General features: G+C 40.8%; 1 protein-coding gene across 1 annotated transcript; it reads right to left on the bottom strand.

Moving 5' to 3' along the window:
* Positions 1–8,709: 8,709 nt before the first annotated feature.
* Positions 8,710–22,793, bottom strand: lrrc8c (leucine rich repeat containing 8 VRAC subunit C). The gene is made up of 3 exons (XM_017685630.2): positions 22,369–22,793; positions 18,789–18,930; positions 8,710–12,524 (listed from the first exon to the last, which is right to left on the bottom strand). The coding sequence occupies exons 2-3, from the start codon at positions 18,924–18,926 to the stop codon at positions 10,269–10,271; spliced, it is 2,394 nt and encodes a 797-aa protein (XP_017541119.1). The 5' UTR covers positions 18,927–18,930; positions 22,369–22,793; the 3' UTR covers positions 8,710–10,268.
* Between the last annotated feature and the right edge of the window lie 367 nt (positions 22,794–23,160).

The following is a 23,160-nucleotide window of genomic DNA, read 5'->3' as shown; positions in this document are numbered from 1 at the left end:
GATTACAGCGGACTCGTTTTTGATAGCTCATTTTACCATCAGATAGCCCAGCTCACATAGCGGCTCAGCCGAGTTGACCCGGCACACGTTCACTTGGCTGTCTGCGGAGTAAAAGCCAAATGGTAGCAAGATATGCGAATTATTAAACGCAGCATCATTACTGATTGGTAACTATCGTGATGGCAGATGATCACTTTGAAAGTGTAAGTGATGCTTTATTAATGAAGGCTTCCATAATTGGGGGGTGACCCCTGACCACCCCTTGACCATGCCTCTGGACAGTATGAGTACTTGGGTTGTTTGATTCTAGAAATTCTGAATCAGATTCCAGTTGATGGGAATCAAATCAATAAAGTCAATTCCAAGAGTTGATCCCACAATATTTGTTTGATTTTTGACTCTGGAAATCCACTTTCGCTTGTACTGGGAAGTACTGATAAAACGCAGCACCACCGTGTTTTCAGAGTATAACATGGTATACGATGGTATAAGTTGGCATTGTGAAAACCCCCACAAAAAATGATATAAATAAAAACATTTATTATAAATATATGAATACATGAATGCCATGCTGGTTTAGCCAGTAGCATCCAAACCTTGCATCTCAAATGATAACTTTACAAGAGAAGAAAAAAACTTATTTTATTTTTAATGTAAGAACTGTAATGTAAAAACTTTTTTTCCAAGTCATTTTGGGTCTTTTCTTTTAGTTCATTCATTATGAAATTTACATACAACATAAAGGGTGACAGGCTTTTTCAAATTATGTCAAAAAATGAAAAACTGGTTATATGCTGGTTTTGCTGGGCTGTTTTTTGTGGCAGTGTAATTCACAGGAATAATCGACTACCAAAATATTAGTTCTTTGTTATTCTAATCCAATTATTTAACTGGATTTTAGCAAACCAACTGGAAGAGCCAGCACTTGCTAAATGAACTGAGGAGAGCTAAACTAATGCTTCCCGATTCTCCTGTCAGCTCTTTCAAATGGGTAGATCTTTTAGCCCTGGCAATGCCGCGTGATTTTGAGCAACATTTTTTTTTTGTACATTTTGCTTTGTTTTCCACTTTGTCCAAACTAAAATACAGCCGGTCTATGAAATGTGTGCTGTGGAAGGAGACGTTTTTCATACAGGCTGCCTGAACAGTTTCAGCAGAACATCTCAGGTTTCAGGTGAAAACTGAACGTCACCATGGAATCAAAAACAAAACTTTGAAGTCAATGCAATTCTCAAATTTCTGGAATTTACACTTTTTGGGAAAACAAATGAACAAAGTTGTGGGCAGTGTTAATTCACAGAGATATGAATTTGGTTGGGTATCTCTTTTAAAAAAAAAATCAATTAAAATCCACTGGAATTTCACTGACTGGCAAAGAAAAACAGGAAAAGGAAAATCTCGAGGCCTTAAGGTCTGAATGTTCTCTTGGAAGTGTAAAAGAGTAAAAGTGCAAGCATTCAATTTCAATGATGCTTCAGTAAAAGTACAAATCTTCCCAAAACACACTTAACAAAGTGCAATCACTTAAGTATACTCCAACCTTTGGGAAGAACAGGCTACTACACGCTACAGTAGCCTCAGTTTGAAGTGGTCAGCTCGGTGGAAGTTTTGTGAGGCCTTACAATTGAGAGATACACAAAAGACAATGGACAAACAAAGCCTCCAGGCTTATGGTCCAAGGGGTTTGAGAAGAATACAGTCTGACAAGGTGAATCTCACATTCCAGCCTCCAAATCTGCACCGCCTGCAAAACCCTGGGCGCATAGGGAGACATCTTGGCATTTGAGTCGGTGCCTGTGCAGTAAGAAGGGGCAGGTTTGAGCCAGTTCTAACTAGATGAAATAAAAGTGATCTAGCTGTAGTGTCAGGCCCTTGGGGAAATGAGATGCGCGAGTGTCTGTGTTTTCAAAGGCAACACAAAGGAGGTTTGGCAAGAGAGTGGGGAACATCTTTTAGGTACACTGTGTGCAGTGAATGCTTAACTTTGAGGGAATGCAGTTCTGTATGGTTATCTTCACTGACAGAAGCTTGGATGCGTAGTTTATGAACACTAAAGTAGACTGTAAAGCCAAGTACTATAATCCCCCCCACAGTTCAGCTGATATGAACCCATACTACCAGTGATACCACTCTGAACAATGTCATTTGTTAAGTGAGCTTTGAGATTTGACATTTGAACAATGGTCTATTTACATATGATAAGAACTGATGAAGCTTGCTTGATAAAGCTGTTTCACAGATGATAAACTTTGAACTTGATCATGAAAACAAATAACTAGCAGCCAGGAAAAAAAAAAAATATAGACATAGACTTGCTGTCTGTTCAATGTCAGATGTGCACAACCCTATTTAATGAAGCATGACTGAGGCTGGCAAACCTCAGAGCTTTGAGCTAGAGCACTTCTGCCTTTCTGAAGGTTAAGTGGTAGGTCACCTCTCACACTTCAGTGAGAGCCACATCATCAAGTTCAACCGCACCATCCTTTAAAGCCATCTGGCCATGTCTACAGAGGAAGCTGTACTGGGAAGTACTGCTAAAATTCAATATTAGTGTTTTCTGAATATAGCTTGGTATATGATGTTGCTTAACCCCTTAAATGGCTTTAAGTTTTAAGCCGGGATTTTAAGGGGTTATGTTAGCAGTAATAAAGTTGACAAACCTATACTTCCTGAGCGCCGGTACTCCATGCTCAAAGAAGGGGTTATGAATCTGGTGTGGCTCGTTTTGACTGAGCGTTTTTGCTTTATCTTTTAAAATCAAACAAAAGGAGACCTTTAACAGTATTATTGAAGTTAACCAGACAAAAATACACATTTCCAGAAACCATGTACAAACCTCAATTCTATAAAAAAGTGGGACAGTATGTGAAATGTAAATAAAAGCCATGTTAATCCACTTCACAAACTTTATAAAGACTTGCTCTTTAATAGGTCACCCTCTCAACTTCATTGGGCCTCATTCACCAACCGTTCTTAAGAAGAAATTTCTTCTTAAAACCCAGCTACGTAATATTCATGAAGATTGACACTGTCTTCTTTCATCAGAACAAATCCTAATTAAAAAACCTATCTACACACATTCAAGAGTGGAAAGGAGTGAACAGTTCTGCGCTTTAAGAACGCATCATGAATCTGGCAGACTTTTTCTTAGGACCTTTCTCAAGAACACATTTAAGCAAAACACTTAAGAAGATTTTGGTGAACGAGGCTCATTTTTTTTTTTTGTTGCATGTACAATGCCATTTTGAAAGTGATGCCTGCCACATGCGACAGGAACAATTTAAGGCTATGAACATTTTTAAATGTTCTAACATGAGCCTGCAATTTCCCTCTGGGATCAATAAGGGATTCTGATTCTGAAACATCTTGAACATGTGATGCAGTATAAAAGGTCTATAAGCAAGAATGGGTCAAGGCTCGCCAAAAGTTTAAGAACAACTTTTCTCGATGAGCAGCTGCAAGGATTTTAGGTATTCCACCTTCTATATTGCAGAACATCACTATACCATTCTGGGAATCTGCAGAAATCTCTGGGCGTGAAGGGCAAGGTCAAAACCACGACCGAATGCCAGTGAGCTTTAACTCATCAGGTGGCACTGCATTAAAAGCATGCTTCTGTGACAGATTGTTTATGAAAATACTGGCTGTGTTCTCCAAGCCAAAGAAGTAAGGGACCATCCAGATTGTTACTTGTTAAGTTCAAGAGCCAGGGTCTGTCATGGCATGAGTAACCTGCACATCTGTTAAGGCATCAACACTGAAAGAAACACATTTTGGAGCAGCATATGCTGCCTTCTAGACGACATATTGTTCAGAGACGTTCATGCTGATTTAAACATGAAAGTGCCAAGCTACATTCTGCATGTGCTACAACAGCACCAGACCAGTGTCCTACTGAAAATGCGTAGCACATTATACAGTACAAAATATGATAAAAGCCCTGTACAGGTGCATAGCTGAAGACTTCAAGAAGAGAAGAAAGGTGAAAAATTCTGCTTCCAAAGCTGGATGCCTTGGAGCCGTCAGTCTCCAAACGAATATTGATGTTAAAAGGAAAAGTGATAACAAAAAAACGTGCTCCTGTCCCAGCTTTTTTTTTTTTCTTTCTTCAGTTCATTGAAACTAATGATAAATCACCGCTTCCTGTTTTATCAGCATTTCATGCACTGTCCCAAATTTCTGGATTTATTGAATATTTTGTTAAGTATTTTAATTGGACTTTCAAAACAATCTGAAGCATCTATCAAATTACATGCATGGCAGATAAAGAAGTTGTTGCATCATTTCTGCTGCCGCTAAAAGTGAACACTGTCATGGGACACCAATACCACTATAGATGACATACTGGCCATACTGCCCAGCACTGGAGTCCACTGCAGAATGATGCAGAGCCAGTAGACCTCTAAATAATGCACAGACTAAAGCTCTTTTCCTCAGCTGCACTCACACCCATCACATACACACTCATAAAACACAGGCAGGAACTAGAAATTACTAAAGGGGGAGTGAGGCTACATTCGTTTAATATGTGGGGCCTATTTCCAAGAAAGATAACTCAGAATACAAGTATGCTCTTGCAAATCTCTCAGAAATGGGCAGTAATGAACTACACACCTATTGTGTTAGCACTGTTATAACACCTTTGGGTCAGGCCACCAGATACACATCTCTGACACAATCTGTGTAATTGGAGCACATCTCCTTAAAAACCGAGCATGTAACCTGTATTAAGAAAGACAATACTCTGATATCTAACAACACATCGCTGCTGTTGGAACAAAACTGAAAAATGATAGAGATTTGAGGTTATCGTAGTTTGAAAATGCCTCTTGCACTTTACACTGTGTGTCATTTTCATGATGAATGGACCAAAAGAAATGACAGAAAATTAATTCTGGTTCCATTGACTTGTATTAAAAGTAGAGTAGGTTTTATCCTTCTCTTGTAAAGTTACCATTCTGGAGGTGCACGGTTTTGTTCTGACAACAGATATGTGCATACAACAATAATAATTATAATAATAATAATAATAATAATAATAATAATAATAATAATAATAAATATATATATATATATATATATATATATATATATATATATATATATAAAGCTTTTTTCTGCCACCAAAGCAAATCTCACACATAATGTAATGTCCTGTAATGAAGTTTCCTTTGATATGAAGCATACTTCTGTATGATCCAGAGTTTGCGATGTTTGTGAGTTTCTGAGCGTGCTCTCAGCTAAGCATGTTGGCAATGTTAGTCATGTTAGGTCATTGGGCATGAACGTTCAGCTGCTATTGACTCAAATCTCTAAATCGTCGCCCTTCATAGCTGCGTGTTCATGAGTCAAACAGGCGCGTCCCAGTACAAATATAGCATGTGTCCAGGGACCTGGAGACCTGCCAAAAAAGGACCAAGACAACATTAAATGAAGTTGTCTGTCTGCATTTGACTTGTCCACACTCGCATGCACAACTATACCCACACAAATAAATGACATGCAGGATTTCATTTTATACACCAGAAGCTGAAGTTAGACCTAGGCTGATCTCCATCTCCATCAGATCCTGTCTGAAAAAGAAAAAATCCTGCTGTGGTTTTGGGCGTTTTATTAAATCTCTGCATGACTCTGCAAAACGTTAATCTGAACGAGCATCTGCTGTAATTTTAGCCATAATCAGATTTAAGAGATCAAATACTGTTTTCTGATGAATGTTGTGTTCAATAAAACAAACAAACAAACAAACAAAAAAAGTAGACAGAAGATTTTGTATTTGTATCCCCGTGTATGAGAACTGGATAGATAGAAACAGCACCAGTCCAGCACCACGGATCAATATCGGAGCAGACAGCAGAAGAACTGGATCAAATATCATAGGGAAATTTTTCTTTTATCCAATTCCATAACTGATTTATCCTGAAACATCACGTCACATGACATTGAGTGTTGGGATGTGTATTAGTGTGTTTAGCTGTGTATTTCTTTCTGTGGGACAGTAGTCGTGAACATAATATCTTACATTTAAGATTAAGATTAAGATTAAGATTAAGAGACCCTTATTAGTCCCACAATGGGGAAATTTCACCTCCGCATTTAACCCATCTGTGAAGTGAAACACCACATACACTCTAGTGAGCACACACACACACACTAGGGGGCAGTGAGCACACTTGCCCAGAGCGGTGGGCAGCCCAATCCGCAGCGCCCGGGGAGCAATTTAGACACCCATCTTAAGTTTCAAATTAGCTTCAATTTAGTGTTTAGCAGTTCATCAGGGTATTAAGAGTAAGAACTGTATCCACATCGGAAAAGAAGTGATATTGGGCCGTCTCTGGATTCTACACATTTATGTACTGCAACTGTTTTACCCCATTTAAAACACATACCAGAAATGCTAAAATACAGCACTTAATTTTGATATTTCTGTCAGAAACGAACATCAATATTTCCGCATCAATCCATTCCTAGTGCAGGGCTGCTGTAAGCTCAGCGGCGCTGAGAAAATCAATACCACATACATCTTGAAACAGATGCAGGGAGTCGTAATCATACATGTTGACACAGATGTCTGGCTGCTGTGCAATTCTGGGGAAATGTGTTGTGAAAGTTAAAAAGAGGCAGCTAGCGCTCTCCAGAGGCACAACTTCTTACATCAGCACGGTAGAAAAACACACACAGTATCAGAAGCCCATGCAGACTCTTCATCCTCCACAAAACTCTTACAGCTGCTTCCTGTACTTTCAGACCCCCCCGGGACCCTCCACTCACACTCTCTGCTAGGCTTTCAGGGTGTTGTGGTGCGTGTGGTGTGGAGAGGTGAAGACAGGGTGTTGAAGTGAGCCAAGCGTTTCAAATCACACCACTCACACACTTGCCACCATCTTGCTATGGCCCTCACAAACAATTCTCTGACCTCACACTAATCTGGTATGATTACAGCTCTTTATGTAAGACTTTAAAACAGGAAATATCAAACTTCACAATTATTTAGTTCCATCTGACTGGTTTGGTACGATTCAATATTATTTTTAATACACAACTGTGACTGGAAGAACTAATGAGATATATAGTAAATAAATACTGGGGAAGAGAAAATCAATACATGTAGCTATTCTAAAGGTAGGCTTCTATATAATTAGTATATATAATAAGTACTGTAATACTGTATTCACTAAATATTGGAATATATAAACAGCTTATATTTAGAATTTATTTTCACATTGGAAAACAGCCAGTTTTTTTGTGTCCAAATAAATAAATAAATAAACAAACAAACATTCTAACATCCATGCATCACAATACATCGAGGCATTTGTAGACCCAGAGTGATCAGTACCTATTTCAAACGATCAAAAACAAATTCAGAAATCAGGTCAAAATTCAGGCCATACATTTTTTTTTTTTTTAAATACAAGGCATGGTTTGCTCCTCATCCTCCTCCACACTCCAAATGCCCCACAAAGTCAATAAGTCACATAGTGAAGGAAGCATAAAGCAGCACGCTGCAGCTAAAATAATGTATTTATTCTTCTTTCAATCCAGTGACAATAGTGTAATTTTCAGGAAAACCCATGACTGTGGCGAATCCTGTACGGTCAATGAAGCAGCAGCTGAAATGACCAACACTTCATGAGTTTCTCACGCACTGCTATGCTTTCTAAACTGCGCCACACCACCACCACCACACGGAGAGACCAGCCGGATTAAAGCATTACAGGACTGCTGTCGGACACCATTACTGATACTCCATACTCCCAGAAGCCCTTATGCAGAATTCTTTCTGTCAGCACAAAAATAGCCTCTTGATTTCAGCAGCTGATACTGTCAGTCCTGACCTTCTAAAAGCGTTGCAGGATGTGTTAAAATCGCATGACACTGGTATTGCACCGGCTTTTGCACTTGATGTGAATGATTCTTATCTGACATGACAGGAGAGGTTAAGAAGCAGCCTGTATGGAAACGGCACCTGCCTGATTATTGTTTGCCTGACGAGAAATTGCCCACCAGGCGTGATCACAGCGCACAGAGAATAATTAGCACATACGTGACTGCAGGGGAAATGCACATGGAACACACTTGAAATGGCACGACGCCACTATTTCTTTTCTAGTACTGACCCTGAAACTCTGAGTATCAGCTGATAAATACCTCTCACTCTTTAGTGTGAAGCACCTCCACAAAGCTCCCATAGTAGAAACTCACTTTACCCTACAGTCACATGCAAAAGTCTGAACACTTCCAGTCAAATTACGTTCAATTTTCTAAGGAAAATAAAGTTAATGCATTATCTACAGAGAACACACAAAAATGCCATTTTCTACACGTTAAAGCACAAATTCCAGTTGTGTAGAACATATTTGACAAAAACAAAAATAAAATGTGCCATCATTTTTTTTCTCCTAATATGTTAAAGTCATACACAGTAATTGTGAACAAAATGTGCAGAAGTGTGTTTTCTGTAGAGGACGTGTTCACTTACGTCCACTCAGAAAATCAAAAAACCTGTTAATTGACCAAGGATGTCCATTACAGAGCAAGATCAGATTCATTCTTTTATTTCCCTCCAATATCCAAATGAACATTTTCAAACCTGATCAGTGCAAATCTCTACACCTGCCTCACCAATATGCATAATTTACCCCACAATGCAGGATTAGTTAACAGGGACAGAAAAAATAAGACAAAGTAAACACACGTTGAAACCAATCACAATACTCTTTAGCATGTACTTTTTTATTCTGTGTGTTTACCAGGTGTTTTTGCACAAAAAGAGTTCAAACGGCTTATATAAAATGTACAGCATAATTTTGCTAAGGCAATTAAGGGCATAAGAAAGTCCAAGTTTAATGCTTCATATTTTGTAGGCACAGTTTCTAAAAACCACAGTAATATACATGGCATCTTTCTAAAAAAAGCATAAAAATGGAAGAAAGAAAAAAAGACTATGTTAAATAAAACAAAATCCTTCTTTGGATATAACTGGTTGGCCTTGTACAGGCCGAGATACAGACTTGAGAGAAAAGCAATAGTGAAGAAGCTGCTACAGAAGACAGTTTTTCAATCCAAACCAGCAAAAAAATAAAACTACAATAACAAAGTGGCTTTGTGAAATGTGTCATTGAACAGCTTAAAGTAGCACTTGTGTAGCGTTAAGAGGTATAAGAGGTATATTTTGACGCATTTCCATTCAGCTTGCAAGGACCAACCAACACCTGCTTCGTCATCAGTTACATTCTACAACAGTGAAGCCAAAAGAAAAGACAATACAGAGATTACCTGAGAACATGTAAGTTACCAATGGCTCCATCACTCCCTCTTAATCTGTACACCTCTATAATCTCCAAAGACTTCATGTATGAAACTAGCAAGCAGGCTATGTAGAAAGCACTTTGATAAACCACTACAATATATGAACACTACTACAGTTCTAATACAGTTTCGGCACTCAATTCATAGTACACATACCATTGCTAAACATGCTAAATATGATGCACCGTCGATGGAATGTGGAAATTTCCAGTGAAAACTGTGTTACAACAGTCTGTCATGGCATGTCGGACCACAGGCTTGGTTCTCACAGTCTCTCAGGACTTTTCCAATAAACTTAATGACTTACTGAAATGGCTAATTGGTTTAGCTTGAATGACTAAGAGAATTAGACATTTAGCTTTATGGGGCACAAAAAGGCGAGACGCGACAGCTTTGGTTTAAACACAACATACGACCACTGCACAGAAACCCCCTGACCGCGATCTTAAACAGAGTGCCAAGATCTGTTTGGTACACTGCTTTTCCAATGGCTAAACAGTGATGTCATTCTACTCGATCTGTAAAACCTTCACGAACAATGAAATCGACATAAATCAGAAATGGAATACATGCAAATCATACATAAATGACTTTAACTACACATTAACACCGCTGCTAATCTACTCTTTGGAAAGTTGGAGAGCACTACAAAAAAATAAGGTTCTAATATACATGATCAGCGTTTGTATGTCATGAACGTTTGTAATGATCTACATTACTTTAAAAGTATAATACAAGGCTGTACCCTACATTATTAATAGAAATCCTACACTGAGGAGACTTTAATCTATCATTAAGATACTTTCAAAGATTCAATCAAATATCTAAGCATTTAAATGCAAGTACTCACCCGTAAATGTCAACAATGAGCATGGGGTGGAGCACTTGAGTTCAATTAAAAAGCATTAGTAATGCTGCCTTTTACATGTGAGGCATTTTACCAAAGTTGAGATGCATCACTCTGCTTTCATCTGATCCCTGACATCTGAAGGCAACGTGTCAAAGAGTGCATCCTCTATCACAAGGCCATTGCGCTTCAAGGCACGACAATAGCCCAGCTCAGCTGGCAAAACCTCAAAATGATTGCCCTTTAACTCCAAATGCGTCAGTGAAACCAGGAAGGAAATCTTTGGCGAGAGCACAGAAAGTGCGTTCCTCCCGAGCTTGAGGGTTTTCAGTTTCTTGCAGAAGAACAGTTCATCTGGGATGTTCTCGAGTTTGTTACAAGATACCGAGAAGTATTGAAGGCTCTGGAGAACACCCACCTCTGGGGGAATTAAGCGAATGTCATTGTAAGACAGATCAAGATAGCGCAGCTTGTTGCAGAGAAATAAGTGAGAGGGCAAAACCTCAATCTTGTTGTGGCTGAAATAGAGGCGCTCCAGGCTGCCCAGCTTCTTGATGTGCTCAGGGATGTGAGTGATCCCATTGTGCCATAGCTTGAGGCACGTGAGTTTACGGAGGTGCTGGAAACTGATGATCTCCTCAATGGAACGCAGGTTGTTCTCCTTAAGATCCAGCTCCTGCAGGTGAGCAAGACTGAAGATGGCATGTGGTATGCGTTCCAGATCACAATGCACCAACTCCAGCTCTGTAAGATGCACCATTTTCTTAAGGTTGTTCAACATGACCAACTTGGTGCCGTCGTTGTGCACGTACAGTCGCTGCAGGTGGCTCGACACGTCCACAATAGACTGGGGGATCTTGGTCAGGTTGCTTTTGAGTGTCAAGGTCTTGAGTGACTTGAGTTCCCTTAAAGAGTCCAGAGTTATGTTTTTTGATGCATCAGGACTCAGAGAGCCGGTTAAATTGAGTTCCTCCAAGTTCCGAAGACCATACAACCATAATGGCAGCTCCCGGCCATCATCAAACTTCACACGCAAAACCTTAAGGTTCTCTTTAAGGAACGTGAGGGCTGCCGTGTGGATTTTGAGGGCGCACTGGTACAAAGAAAGCTCCTGAAGATCCTCAAGCTGGGAAACAGCTGGTGGGATAGTGATATTATTAATAATCTCCAGTTTCAAGGACTGTAGCTCAGTTACCTCAAAGACTGTATCTGGAAGTCCTGAGAGCATGAAGAGCTGAAGCTCCAAACGGTCATTAGCATTGGTTTGCAATCTCTGGCGAAGCTTATCCACCGTCCACTCGTGGTTCAGATTGAGCTGTTTCAGCTTGTTTTCGCTTACCTCAGAGAGAAATACAGCAAACCTCTTGGAATACAGTGGATCATACTGATCAATCATGTGCAACATGAAGGCAAAGTCATTTTTTACATCTGGGATGTCATCAATTCCAGTCTCCTGCCTCACATATTCAAAAGAGTACTCCTTCAGAGAACAACAGACAAGCCAGTAGGATGTATAAAGGCATGTTAATCCATAGACAACTACAAGACACAAGTAACAGTAGCAGAGTTTAGAGAAGAGATGGGCCATTGTGTGATTGCACTTAAAGTTTTGGTAGCCTATCATATTCTCTCCTTTATCCACTTCACATTTCACTGTAATTTGGACCTCAGAGACCAGGACACTGTTGTACACAAGGATGAGAATAAACTTGAGCACTTTGAGGACAGTTTGACGAACGTACATCAGACGCAACAAATCCCCTTCCTCCACATGAAGCCGGAATTTTTTTACTTTTTCAAACAATGCTTTAGCCTGCTCTCCTTCTTTCTTATCGAGTACACTTGCTGTGGATTTATCTGCGACGATCTTTTCAGGAATAGATCTGAGCGACTGGGTCTTCTCCAGGTTGCCTTCAACAGCAGAGGCATCAAGGTTTAATCTACTGGCACTGCTCTTTTTGTGGTCTTTCTCCTCTGGATTCTCTCCCGATACCTCAGACAGAGCCCTTGTAGTCCAGGGAGAATCAAAACATTTGCCCAATATGGAAATGAAGTGCTCAATTTTTGAGCTTGAGCCAGGAAACTTGAACCAGAAATTGCTGCACACCATGAACACAATGGTGTGTATTAGCACCAGGTAAGGGAAGTACTTGGCATACCAGTGCAAAGCTTTTTCATAGCACATCTGGTTTACAAAGCTGTATTGTTGCAGATCCAAGTTGGTTTTCAGTCCCTTCATCTCACGGGCCACAGGCACTGAGGAAACAGGTGGAGGACTGGCTAACTCTGTCTGATTTGAAAAAGGCACTGTTTGGTTCAGGGAAGGCATCCTCTCAGGAAGACATATGATTTTGTCCTGCATTACCTGCAGGGGTAAAGGAAAAAGCAACATCAACATTAAGACAAGCAGGACTTCATTCCAATTAGTGATGCAAATAATGAAAAATTCTTTTGACTAATAACCAACAGACTTTAGTCATCAATTAACTGTTGATGCTACACTATGATTTAAAGACCTCTCTGGCGGAAATGTGCAATTGCACACAACAACAGAAGAAAATTCCTCTGTCCTCTGAGGACAGGAGTGAAATATCTATTGTAATAGTATCTTCATCAATACAAGGATGGTTTTGCAATTGAGATCTACACATCGAGCTGGATCTTCTTTTTGAGCCTGTACATAGGATATGCAAAGATGCATGACGTGGTCAAAAAACCTCCATCAAAATTCGAGCCAAAGCTTCTGACTTTTAAAGCATTATTTCAGGCTTTACAGGGAGGTTTTTGCATGTTTTTTCCTCCTTACTCATTAATGTGTCTCATTTTTAACACAAAATCTTACACAGTGCAGCTTTAACAGACAAGCCTAAAATCAAGGAGGTAACCCATCACAACGTCAATTATACAACCGAAGCTTCCACGTTGAAAAGCTGACTGAGCTTCGTCAACGCCATTGTAATACTTGATACATACTCAGAAAAGCATGTGTGTATATCAACTGAATTCTGTATTAATGCATCCTTCTCTATAATTCTGAACACCAATGTGATTTACTCATGCTACCATCACACTTTCTCTGAAAGAACATGGAACAAAGTGTCTCAACAGCTGCAGAGGTTTGCTGCCGATATGCTACATGATTCGGTTTTATTATATCATCTGAACAGAACCATTTTTAGCTGTGCGCTTCATTTTGGGGCCTATTTCATGTAACCACTTGCCTATTGTGCCCTCCCGTGTTCAGTTCAAATATATATATTTATTTATTTTAAGACACTCAGCCACTTCACTGGCAATCCAAAAAGAAACCTTGTGTTTAAGATTAAACAGTAACACAATCCAAAATGGGTGTAAATGAGTGCCATGATAAAAACAGCACATTAGATAGCAGAATTCAATAGGAATCACATTACTGTAAACAGGATAGGATGGTAGATTTCTATTTCTATGCACTGACATCAGTGTGACTCAGACAGGAAATGAGAGATTATTGCTCTGACTCCAGCAGACTCCAGAGGGAGACATGTTCACTTAAATGCATTTGAAGAAAAATGCACTGTCAAAATGTCAACTTTCTTCATATGAATAACAACTCACTCAGAACTACTGTAAGAAACCACTAAAGGGATTTTAATGCAGATGAATCACCATGTCTAACACTGTCTATGTAACTCATGCCATAAATACTGAAGGCTCTTTTTTCCCTTTCTGTGTAAAGCCTTGTGTCTGGTAGTTTAATTGCCTCTGGTTTGTGTGGGAGATGAGGCCCTGTCTGGGGTTCGCTCCAAACTGAAGGACAACATCAGCTGGAGGACAGACAAAGCCACCGAGCGACACAGAACAAGAAAATCGAATTGCCAGGCTGCTGAGTAAAGCCTCAGAGGAAAGATCAGCAGCATCGTACACAGCATGCTTCTGTTCTACATGCATTAGAGCTTCAGCCCTAAAGGACCAATAAAATCTGCATTATGCACCCCAGTATCACATACTCAGCCTCCCTCTAGCCAAACATCCACATTTGGCATAGGGGCATGTTTATCTCCTCTCTATTCATAACAAGGAATAGAATTAATTAGAGCGGTAATGACTGACTTCACTGGTTCAAGCTTCATGACGCAAGTACATCATCAAGATGATTTTGAGTCATTGTTTATAAGCTAATGTGCACTGATTTTAAAGCACCAGGGAGCGGGGTGTCTATTCCCACCCAAACGATCCAGATCCTGTCACTGTGTTTGTTTAATCTAAAAATAATTAGGATTATATACAGGAATTTGCACAGAGGAACAGGCAGAGCTGTGAGGAACTCCTCCCACTACAGCTGGTGATGGGGGGTGAGGAGGCAGACTGTAGAAGTCACTCAGGCTTTACGAGGAGGGCAGGGCCTAATGGGGAGGACGAGGAGGGGCTGTGTTGTGTTTGTATGAGCCTGCTGGAATTTCTACCCTTTTCCGTAGGCAAACTAACACTCCACAATTAAGCACGCTTTTGGCAACAGTGGCCCATCTGTACATGACTGGAGTTTTAGTGATCAAACTGCAGAGCACAACTGTTTATTTTCCACTGTTTATTCATGAACAAAGCTGTACCGTTCTGTCGGTGGTTATTTTGGAAAGACTCCATTCTGAACAGAATTCTCTGAATTCCTATCATTCAATAAATATGTGCGATATGGAGAAAGGCCATAACATGGTTGGGTGCTTAAGTTAAGTGTTATATAGGCCTATGTTGCCAATCAGGGCTGGGCAACATGGTTAAAATAGTACAGCTTGATTTTTCAGGCTGTTGGCAATAAACAATAAATCTAGACATTCAAGTCTTTCCAATTGACTATTTGGACTAAACAAAATGTATTAAATGCAATGAGATTTTGAAGTAAAAAAAATGTTGGCAAATAGATTCAAAATGCTAAACAGCAAAAAGAAATTAAATACTAACAAACACAGAAATATTTATTTTTTCCATTAACGGTATATAGTCAAATACAAAAGTCAACCACAGTCAAATAACATGGTTTGCTGTGTGATTCCAAGTGGGGGAAAAAAGTTAACATATCCTACAAATATAAACATTGCATTTTTTCAGCAAATTTTAGAGCACAGTTTCTTTTTATTGGGTATGAGAGAAATAATACAGAAAATATTACTTTTGTACATGCCACACTTTGTATGTTTTCCCAACCAACTTCTCATTCATCTTCTTATTCAGAGCAGTAGACAAATGCATACATGACAGACAAATGCAGAGATAGGAGTCTTCCCTTCCCTGAAATCTGACCTGCTCTATGCAGCCTACTGGGGTTATCCACTGCACTGTCCTTTTACTTGAGCTCAGGGCTCTGAAAAGGTTCAAGGAATGAAAGTGAAAACTGGAAACGAATAGTATTTTAACAACACAATGAAACTGTAATGATCCTTAACTGTTCCAAAACAAATATTCATTGGAAATCTCTCAAATGTTTAGATCAACATGCGTCAAATGACTTCATTCAGCACATTTTACAAGATTTATGCACGCATGTGGTATTTTTGTGCTTAGGCTGTAGATTAACTTGACAATTGTGACATACAAATAGACATCAGCTCACTGCTTTGTGAAATCTGTGAAACCACATCAGAGGAAGGTGTTGGAGCAGAGTGTCACCAAGCCAAGTTGGTTTTAGCTTAGCTTTTAGCTTGACCAGGCTAACTGGTCACATTCTTATTCCTTTTTTTTATTATTTTTAATTAAATGAATTAAGTTTTGAGTTTTATTCAATAGAGCTCCTGCACTGACTGGCCTAATATACAGACTTAATTTTCTCTGCCTATTTTAAATCTCCCGAGACACTTTTCACTATTCACCTACACTTAGCTCTCAGCTGCAGTGCGATGGCTGCGCACAGCTAAGCAAAAGTTCTTGGAACTTCGAAAGAAGAATTTCTGTACTTCATCAAGTAAAGGATGAAAAGGATCTTCTTGCCTCTCCGATGGGATCAACACAGGCAATTACCACCAGGTTGGATGGCAGTATGACAGACCAGGTCGAGGATCCCTGGCCTTTGGTAGGGGCTGAACCCAAAGCTAGGGAGGTCTGCTGCCAATGGTGGTATGCATGGTGGCAGGCACTCTATCCGCCACCCGGCACCATGAAAAGTCCAGCTAAGTAACAGGTTCTCCATGCTGGAAGAGCTAGAAGACACCACTCGTTCCTCTCCTCTCCACTTCACAGACAAGGAACCAGTAGCACTGCACGCAAGCCCTCCAGCCATTCACTTTCCTCCAGATACGTCCTGGAACCGAACTGGGCAGCGGACCCGCCACTCCACCTCTCAGCCAGAGGCTGTGACACATCCCTCACACCAAGTCCCTAAGCTGGATCGAGCTAGGCAGCAGAAAAGTTGCTCCCCTTGCATGCCTCCGCTACACAACCATCCCACCGAGCAACTTCCCTGGTCCTTAAGAGACAGCCTGCCACGCAGCCCCCACTCCAGACTCCACCACTAGACTCTACTGGGCAGCAGGAGCACCACTCCCCACCTCTGGATATTGCTGCACAGTCTGCTTGCCATCACCCACTGCAGAATGCCAAACAACAGACTTATCGACGTTCTGCTCGTCAGGATCCTCTCAGAAAACCGACCCACCACCCCTCACCAACTACTTTATTAGTAGGTAACTATCATCAGAAACATTAAACCACACACCCATTGTGTGTGAGCTCAAACTTCACATCTTTATTACTGTGAATATTACTGCCCTGAGAGGATCCAGCACTGAGCGATTCACAGAGTACAGGTTTCTTGGTATGTGGCTAGATGAGAAGCTTACATTTAAATCTCATATTAATAAACGTGTCAGTAAGTGCAGACAGAGGATCGGATTCCTTTATCGAAATTAATCTCGTCTAATCTCGTCTTGTGTATGCCAGAGAAAGAGTCATGGAGGTAACCTCAGTACTGGACTATGGTGATGTAGCTTACAGACATGTGTCCGTCAGTACCCTTAAACCACTAGGCTCAATCCATCACTCCGCCTTGTGATTAATTACTGGCAACCTTTACAACGCTCACCACTGCAGACTGAACAATAAAAGATGCCTGTTCCTCTTATGTTTATTGATAAAATCACTCTCTGGCCATATTCCTATTTACATCTCATTTGTGATCTCGATAAATAACAGCAATTTTCAGACCCACTCTAGTGACAGGATAACCAGTCAGGTGCTTACAGCTTTACTGAACTGGGAAAATCTGCTACAGTGAGCTGGAATGTACTACAAGAGTCTCTACAACTTGGCTCACTGGAATCGCTCATCTAAATCTAATGTCTAACCATCTTCAGACAGCCTGTCGCCGTTTTGAGTTTAACTTTTCATTTCTCCTTTCTATTTCATTTTATTATTTTTAATTTACTTTTTTCATCCAAATAATTGTATTTTCTGAATATTACTGTTATTTATTTTATTACCTTTTATAATCCTTTTAGTTTGCCCATTTATCCATTCATGCTGAAATCTTACTCATTGGTTTATTATCTTGGTTGTATTTTACATTTATATTCAAATCTTAATCGTTCTCTTGAATCTTCTGCCATCTATCTTGTCTGGTCTTTCTATTAACCTGTTGAAGCAGTTTTCTTCATTTTAGTTTATAGCAATTAAATTCCATTTTAATTTCCTTTACAATCTCTTTAATGTTGCAAATACTCTGCTACACTGAAAATGCATTTCCAAGTGAAAGCCAAGGTTGATTGAATGTCCTCCAAGCTTTTCTGTAAACCGTCATGTCACTTTGTTTGCATCACATCATGATGCAAAAAACCATTTAGCCAGCTTACATGCATTTTTAATGCGAGGGGGAGGATAACCAAGTCTGACAACATGTAAAATTGCATTCAGATGTCCAAGTTATGGGCTATTTCACAGCTATTTAGTTGCGCAATTTATTGATTCAGAAAGAATAAAATTCCATAGTCTGTGTGTGGACAGATCCAGTAACTTTCCAAACCAATTCTTATTATATTATCCTTACGTACAACCTATGTAAAAAGAACAGAATTAAGCACTTTTTCATTTAGTTCTAGCTGGTTTCAGAATGTTATGTTTGGGTTGGAATGCAGAAACAAATGTTAAATACTGGTTATGCTCAAGACTAAATAAATGATTTTATTTTATTTCTGAAACCTGCTTGAGGTGCCTTACATAATTGCTTAAGATTTCCATTTTATAACGAGGCTTATCCAGCATTGCGTGACAGTCACAGACTTGACATGAAAGTCAACTACACATATAAGTTCAGTGTTTTGTTGACAATTTATTTTTCTCTCACAAATATTTTAAACACTGCTCAATATGGCCACATCCTGGCAACCCTGATATCTCGGAAGGCTGCAACATGCAAATGTGTCCCCTAACTGAATTTCTCACTATGTGCTATGAGCATCCTGACCAATCAGAGGTTCAGACGAGTGGGAGAGTTCTCTGAGCGTTCTGATGAATGAAGGTATTCGTTTATTTATAATTGTATGTCAAACAATAAACAATCAAAACATGACACTGACATATCACAACTTTAGTATTTTGGACCAACAATGCACTCCCTATCCAAATTCTGGGAAGAAATGCACAGAAGAACAAGTTTGGCACCAACCTGAAGGGTACATCCAAACACACCGATCATAAGCATGACCACAGAGAGGTATTCTGCAAACACATCCCACCATGGCTTAAGGACTCGGAAAGCTGGCTGCTGTTCCGAGAACTGACGGAATTCTGTCACTGGAATCATATTCCTGCAAAGACACAATGAGGAAACATGAGCTCCACTAAGCAGAATGTGAACTTCTACATCAATGCTTGTAGTTTGACTCTCACACTCACGCTGCTCTCTTGACCAGAGCAAATGGTGCACAAGAAGCTGTTTGTCATATCTAAGGCGTATCATGTGTAACGTAATTACAACAGGAAGGGTGCACAGAATAGCAATGCCCTGAGAATAACTGCCCTTCGGCTGTCCTTGTGGCATTGCAAATCCATTGTACTGAAACATTCCCTTTGTGGTCTGCATTTTACAGGTCTTTCCTACTGACCACCTGCAATGTCACAAAATAAAGCCAAACCATAACAGTGGTTTCCTCACCATTAACTTTAGGTACAATTTATCTGTGCATATCCACTGCAATGCAACTTGCTGGTTTTGTCAGAGACCACCCTCCATTTATTTAATTTCCTGTCAAAATGGCATCAAGTACAGGTTATCCATTTCTCAGGAGATATTTCTGAGGAGATCAGATAAAATTATCCACTTGATGGGGGAAGTCAAAGGAAAAAATGAGTGGAAAAAACTATAATAAAATAAAATAAATAAATAAAATAAATAACAACACTTCCAAAAGTTAGAAAACCTTTTAAATGAAATACAGAAACAATCGTTCAAAACCTGGTAGACCACCAAAACTGACACCCTCAGATAAACAGATTTAGTGGTAAGAGAAAGTCAAACTCCACTCGTGTCAGATCTCCAAAAAAAATCCACAGCTTTCTGTCCACCCTTCTTTGAAAAACTTAAAAGCAAGTCTCCTTAAAAAGGAAGCTGCAATAAAGGCAACTTGCAGACACAATAAATACTTCGTTTTGTCACAACATTTAGTCGCTGAGGCTTCTGTGCTCTCCGTGATTTTTTTTTAATCATTTGTATCTAGTGGCCGCTCTGACTGGAATTTAAATAAATGAAGGGAGGACTCTGACCACTTCTGACTGCACAGGACTACATTTGAGTTGCAATTTCAGTCTGTAACCCATCATACTCAATCACATTAGCAAGTTTGTAATAAGGACCGTCTCTGCCAGTAAATGTGTGATCAAAATTGATAGCTGACATAAACTTGATACGATCTGAAGCTGAATTATACTCCTACTATAAGTGACTCTTGCGAGTGGAACTTCAGATACATTACAGATACATCCCCTCTTATGATAACAACGCATATCCCCTTTGGTTTGATTAATTATTGATCTTATGATATACAGCACTCCGTTCTTGGCAGTTGATCCAGAAAACCATTTCATGGTTCATGGGCCTTACAGCTGCCTAACACAACATACCAAAGCGGCCAGACTCCGAGACAGAAAAATGTGGTGGGGATCACTGAACACATCGGAGAGAAAGGCAGTGTTAGGGCTCAAAAGACCACAATGACTCATCAAGTACTCACTGCTTACTTCCTCCTAGTCAACTTCAGAGAGTACTACGGCATCTCCAACATAATGCTGACAACTTCCCACGTGCATGCTGCTTAATGATGCAATTCTCCGGCAATCGTTTAAAAATGACACAGGAAAATACAATCGTGAGAGTTTCGCGTCAGCCAGCTATTTAAAATCACTAACATTTCCATCTGGACAAATTCTCAATGTTAAATTTCAAGTTTCTAAAATAGCAGAATATTCATTGATAAGTAAGAATGATCTCAATTAAGATCACCGTTCGATTTATTACCAACAACTGAAACTGACACTTGCACCAAACAGGCATCTTTAAAATGTAACCCTCCCTTTATATATTTAGCCCATGAATCTGACGGCCTTGAACTCCAACCTCCAAGCTTTGGACGTTCTGTGGGAAAGCCTTTCTGTTTAGCGCCGCTTCCACATAAACATAGTTGGTCTTTTACAAACACATGGATATACAACCGCATATATTTATATCCTGTTTGGTCAAATGTTGCTAAACAGCTTGGTAAGACACTAAATTACTCATTGGACAGTGACAAGTGAAGCAATAAGACTGAACAACAGTGTCTGAACAGAATGCGTCCGAGAAGGTCGTCCCATTAATTAGTCTTGTGTAGTTATACAGTCGTCTTGGGTAAAAGCCAGCGTATTCTTCTCTTAAACACGTTTCAAAAGTGCCTGAAAAATATTTGGACATCTGAGCACACCATCTGCACTAGATCAAGTACCGAGGGCCCGGAAAAGTGTTTTATTTTAACACGCATTGAGAATCAAGGCACCCTGTGTCTGTATATGATGTCCTTTTACTCAGCATTGTGCACTATTTTAAAAAAACACATGTATTCCACCACACGCTCCACACGTGTGAGTCAGGACACCGTGTTTGTGCGAGTCTAGCCAACAGCATTAATAACAGTAATTCCCATGTGGAACTTAATATTCGCCCTCTTTTCACGTCGGTCACCGCAATATAATTACAGTAAAGACCACTGATGCCGTGCTGGCGTGAGAGCATCTAATGAGCGAAAACGCTGGCCGGCCTAGTGGAAAAAAACACGGGGCGCTGATAAGAGAGGAAGCAATGTTCGTAAGGGTGGAGTGAAGGCTGTTTACACGTTTTGGGTGAGCTAAATGTTTGACCCTCAAAACTTCAGGCAAACTGCATTTCCTAAGAGAGCTGCTGGAGTTATTCAGAGCTGGAGTCTATGGAGAAATGGTGGGACTGCTGTCCTATGAGATCAGACCCTCCTTGAGCATCTGGGACCTTGGAAAGCTTTATACTCCTTTATTCTCCTCCTGGCTCCTTCCTGCCAGGAAATGGGGCTATTCTCATACATGGTGGTGGAAAAAAAAAACAGAAAGAAAGACAATGTTTGTCTGAATCACCTCCAGTCTCCAGGATGCAGAGTTCTGCTGGAGATGGACCTTTTAAAACAAAGCAAAAGAACAAGAGGCTCAACACCTCTTTAGCTTGAAGTGACTGAGCCCAGATTGTCTTCTAGGCACGCGCTGTTTACACAGTTCAAGCTTCTGCAGACACTCCACTCGCACTCAGGAGAGGTCTCACCATCAGAATCTGAGGCCTGAGCGCGTCTCAGGGAGGCGAGAAGAGCCTTTTTGGGTCGGGATCCACATTTCTAACAGCTTCCACTGCAGTCTGTAGTATCCTGAGTCAGGATAACGCCCGACTGCCTCCAGCACAGTAAGCACTAATTATACTCTGGCGCACTATAAAACCGCTAAACGGTTCCGGCCTGGGCACCGTTTCTCTCTAAAACGCGCTCTCGTTTTACATTTATCAGCTTTATTCAGACTAAAAGCGCGACTACGTGGCGAAAACGGAGCGGGAACAAACAAGCCGCCGGTTTCCGACAACAGCACGAGCACGTTCTCTTATGAATGAGCCGCACTTTACGCACGAAGGGGGGAGGAAAGTTAAGACGTATTAGACTATTAAACTGTAGCAGCAGCGAAAACTGAGGTAAAGTTGAACTTACGTGTGAGGAACGAGCCGTCGGCAGGTTATTCACCTACGGAGAAAGAGCTCAGCGGCGGGTGGTGGGCGCTAAGCACTAAGCACTAAGCGAGGAGGGCGGGCTGCATGTTCTGTCCTTGGCGCTGCTGCTGCGCTCGGGTCCCTCCTGCCCTCTCTCTCCTCTCTCTCCCCTCTCTCTCCCCTCTCCTCTCTCTCTCCTCTATCCACTCACTCCTTACTCCTCCTCCTCCTCCGGCGGCGGCTGCTGCTGCTGCAGGAGCACAAAGGCTGCACTGAGTGACGCCGCAGGCGGGGCGGAGGCTTCCACGGCTGTGCCACCAACACAGCACACACACTGGGGGCCGGAGCCGGAGCTGGAGCTTATTTTTAAGTCTTAAGTTAAAGGCAGCTCGGCTGGGACAATGTCGGCTGGTTCCAGCCCTTCTGAGGGAGACAAATTGTTTGCTTGCGTCACTCGCAGGCATTATGGGTATTTTCGTCTTTCAATACGGGTTTAATATGGGCTACGGGAAGGGAGCACGTGGGTGGAAATGAGGGTCTGGAGATAGTATGGAAAAAGGAAGGAAAAAAAAAAAACAACAGCAGGCGGGATGGCCGAGAGCTGGATACACCCGGCCTGAACATGAGGTTCAGATCGCAAGTCCCCGTGAAGCTCAAAGGACGCTGGCAGGCTCAGGTTTACTGCACCAATGGCCGTACCCCGCGAGGAAAACCCCAGCACGGAGGTCCTGAGGGGCCCTACCTTTCTGGAGTGTTCTCTTAAGATCAAATAAATCGTGATCTCAGGTTAACA

The sequence above is a fragment of the Pygocentrus nattereri genome, chromosome 26 (assembly GCF_015220715.1).
Source record: "Pygocentrus nattereri isolate fPygNat1 chromosome 26, fPygNat1.pri, whole genome shotgun sequence".
Taxonomy (NCBI): domain Eukaryota; kingdom Metazoa; phylum Chordata; class Actinopteri; order Characiformes; family Serrasalmidae; genus Pygocentrus; species Pygocentrus nattereri.
Note: the sequence above shows the minus strand (reverse complement) of the source record. Positions and strands in the feature narration are given on the sequence as shown.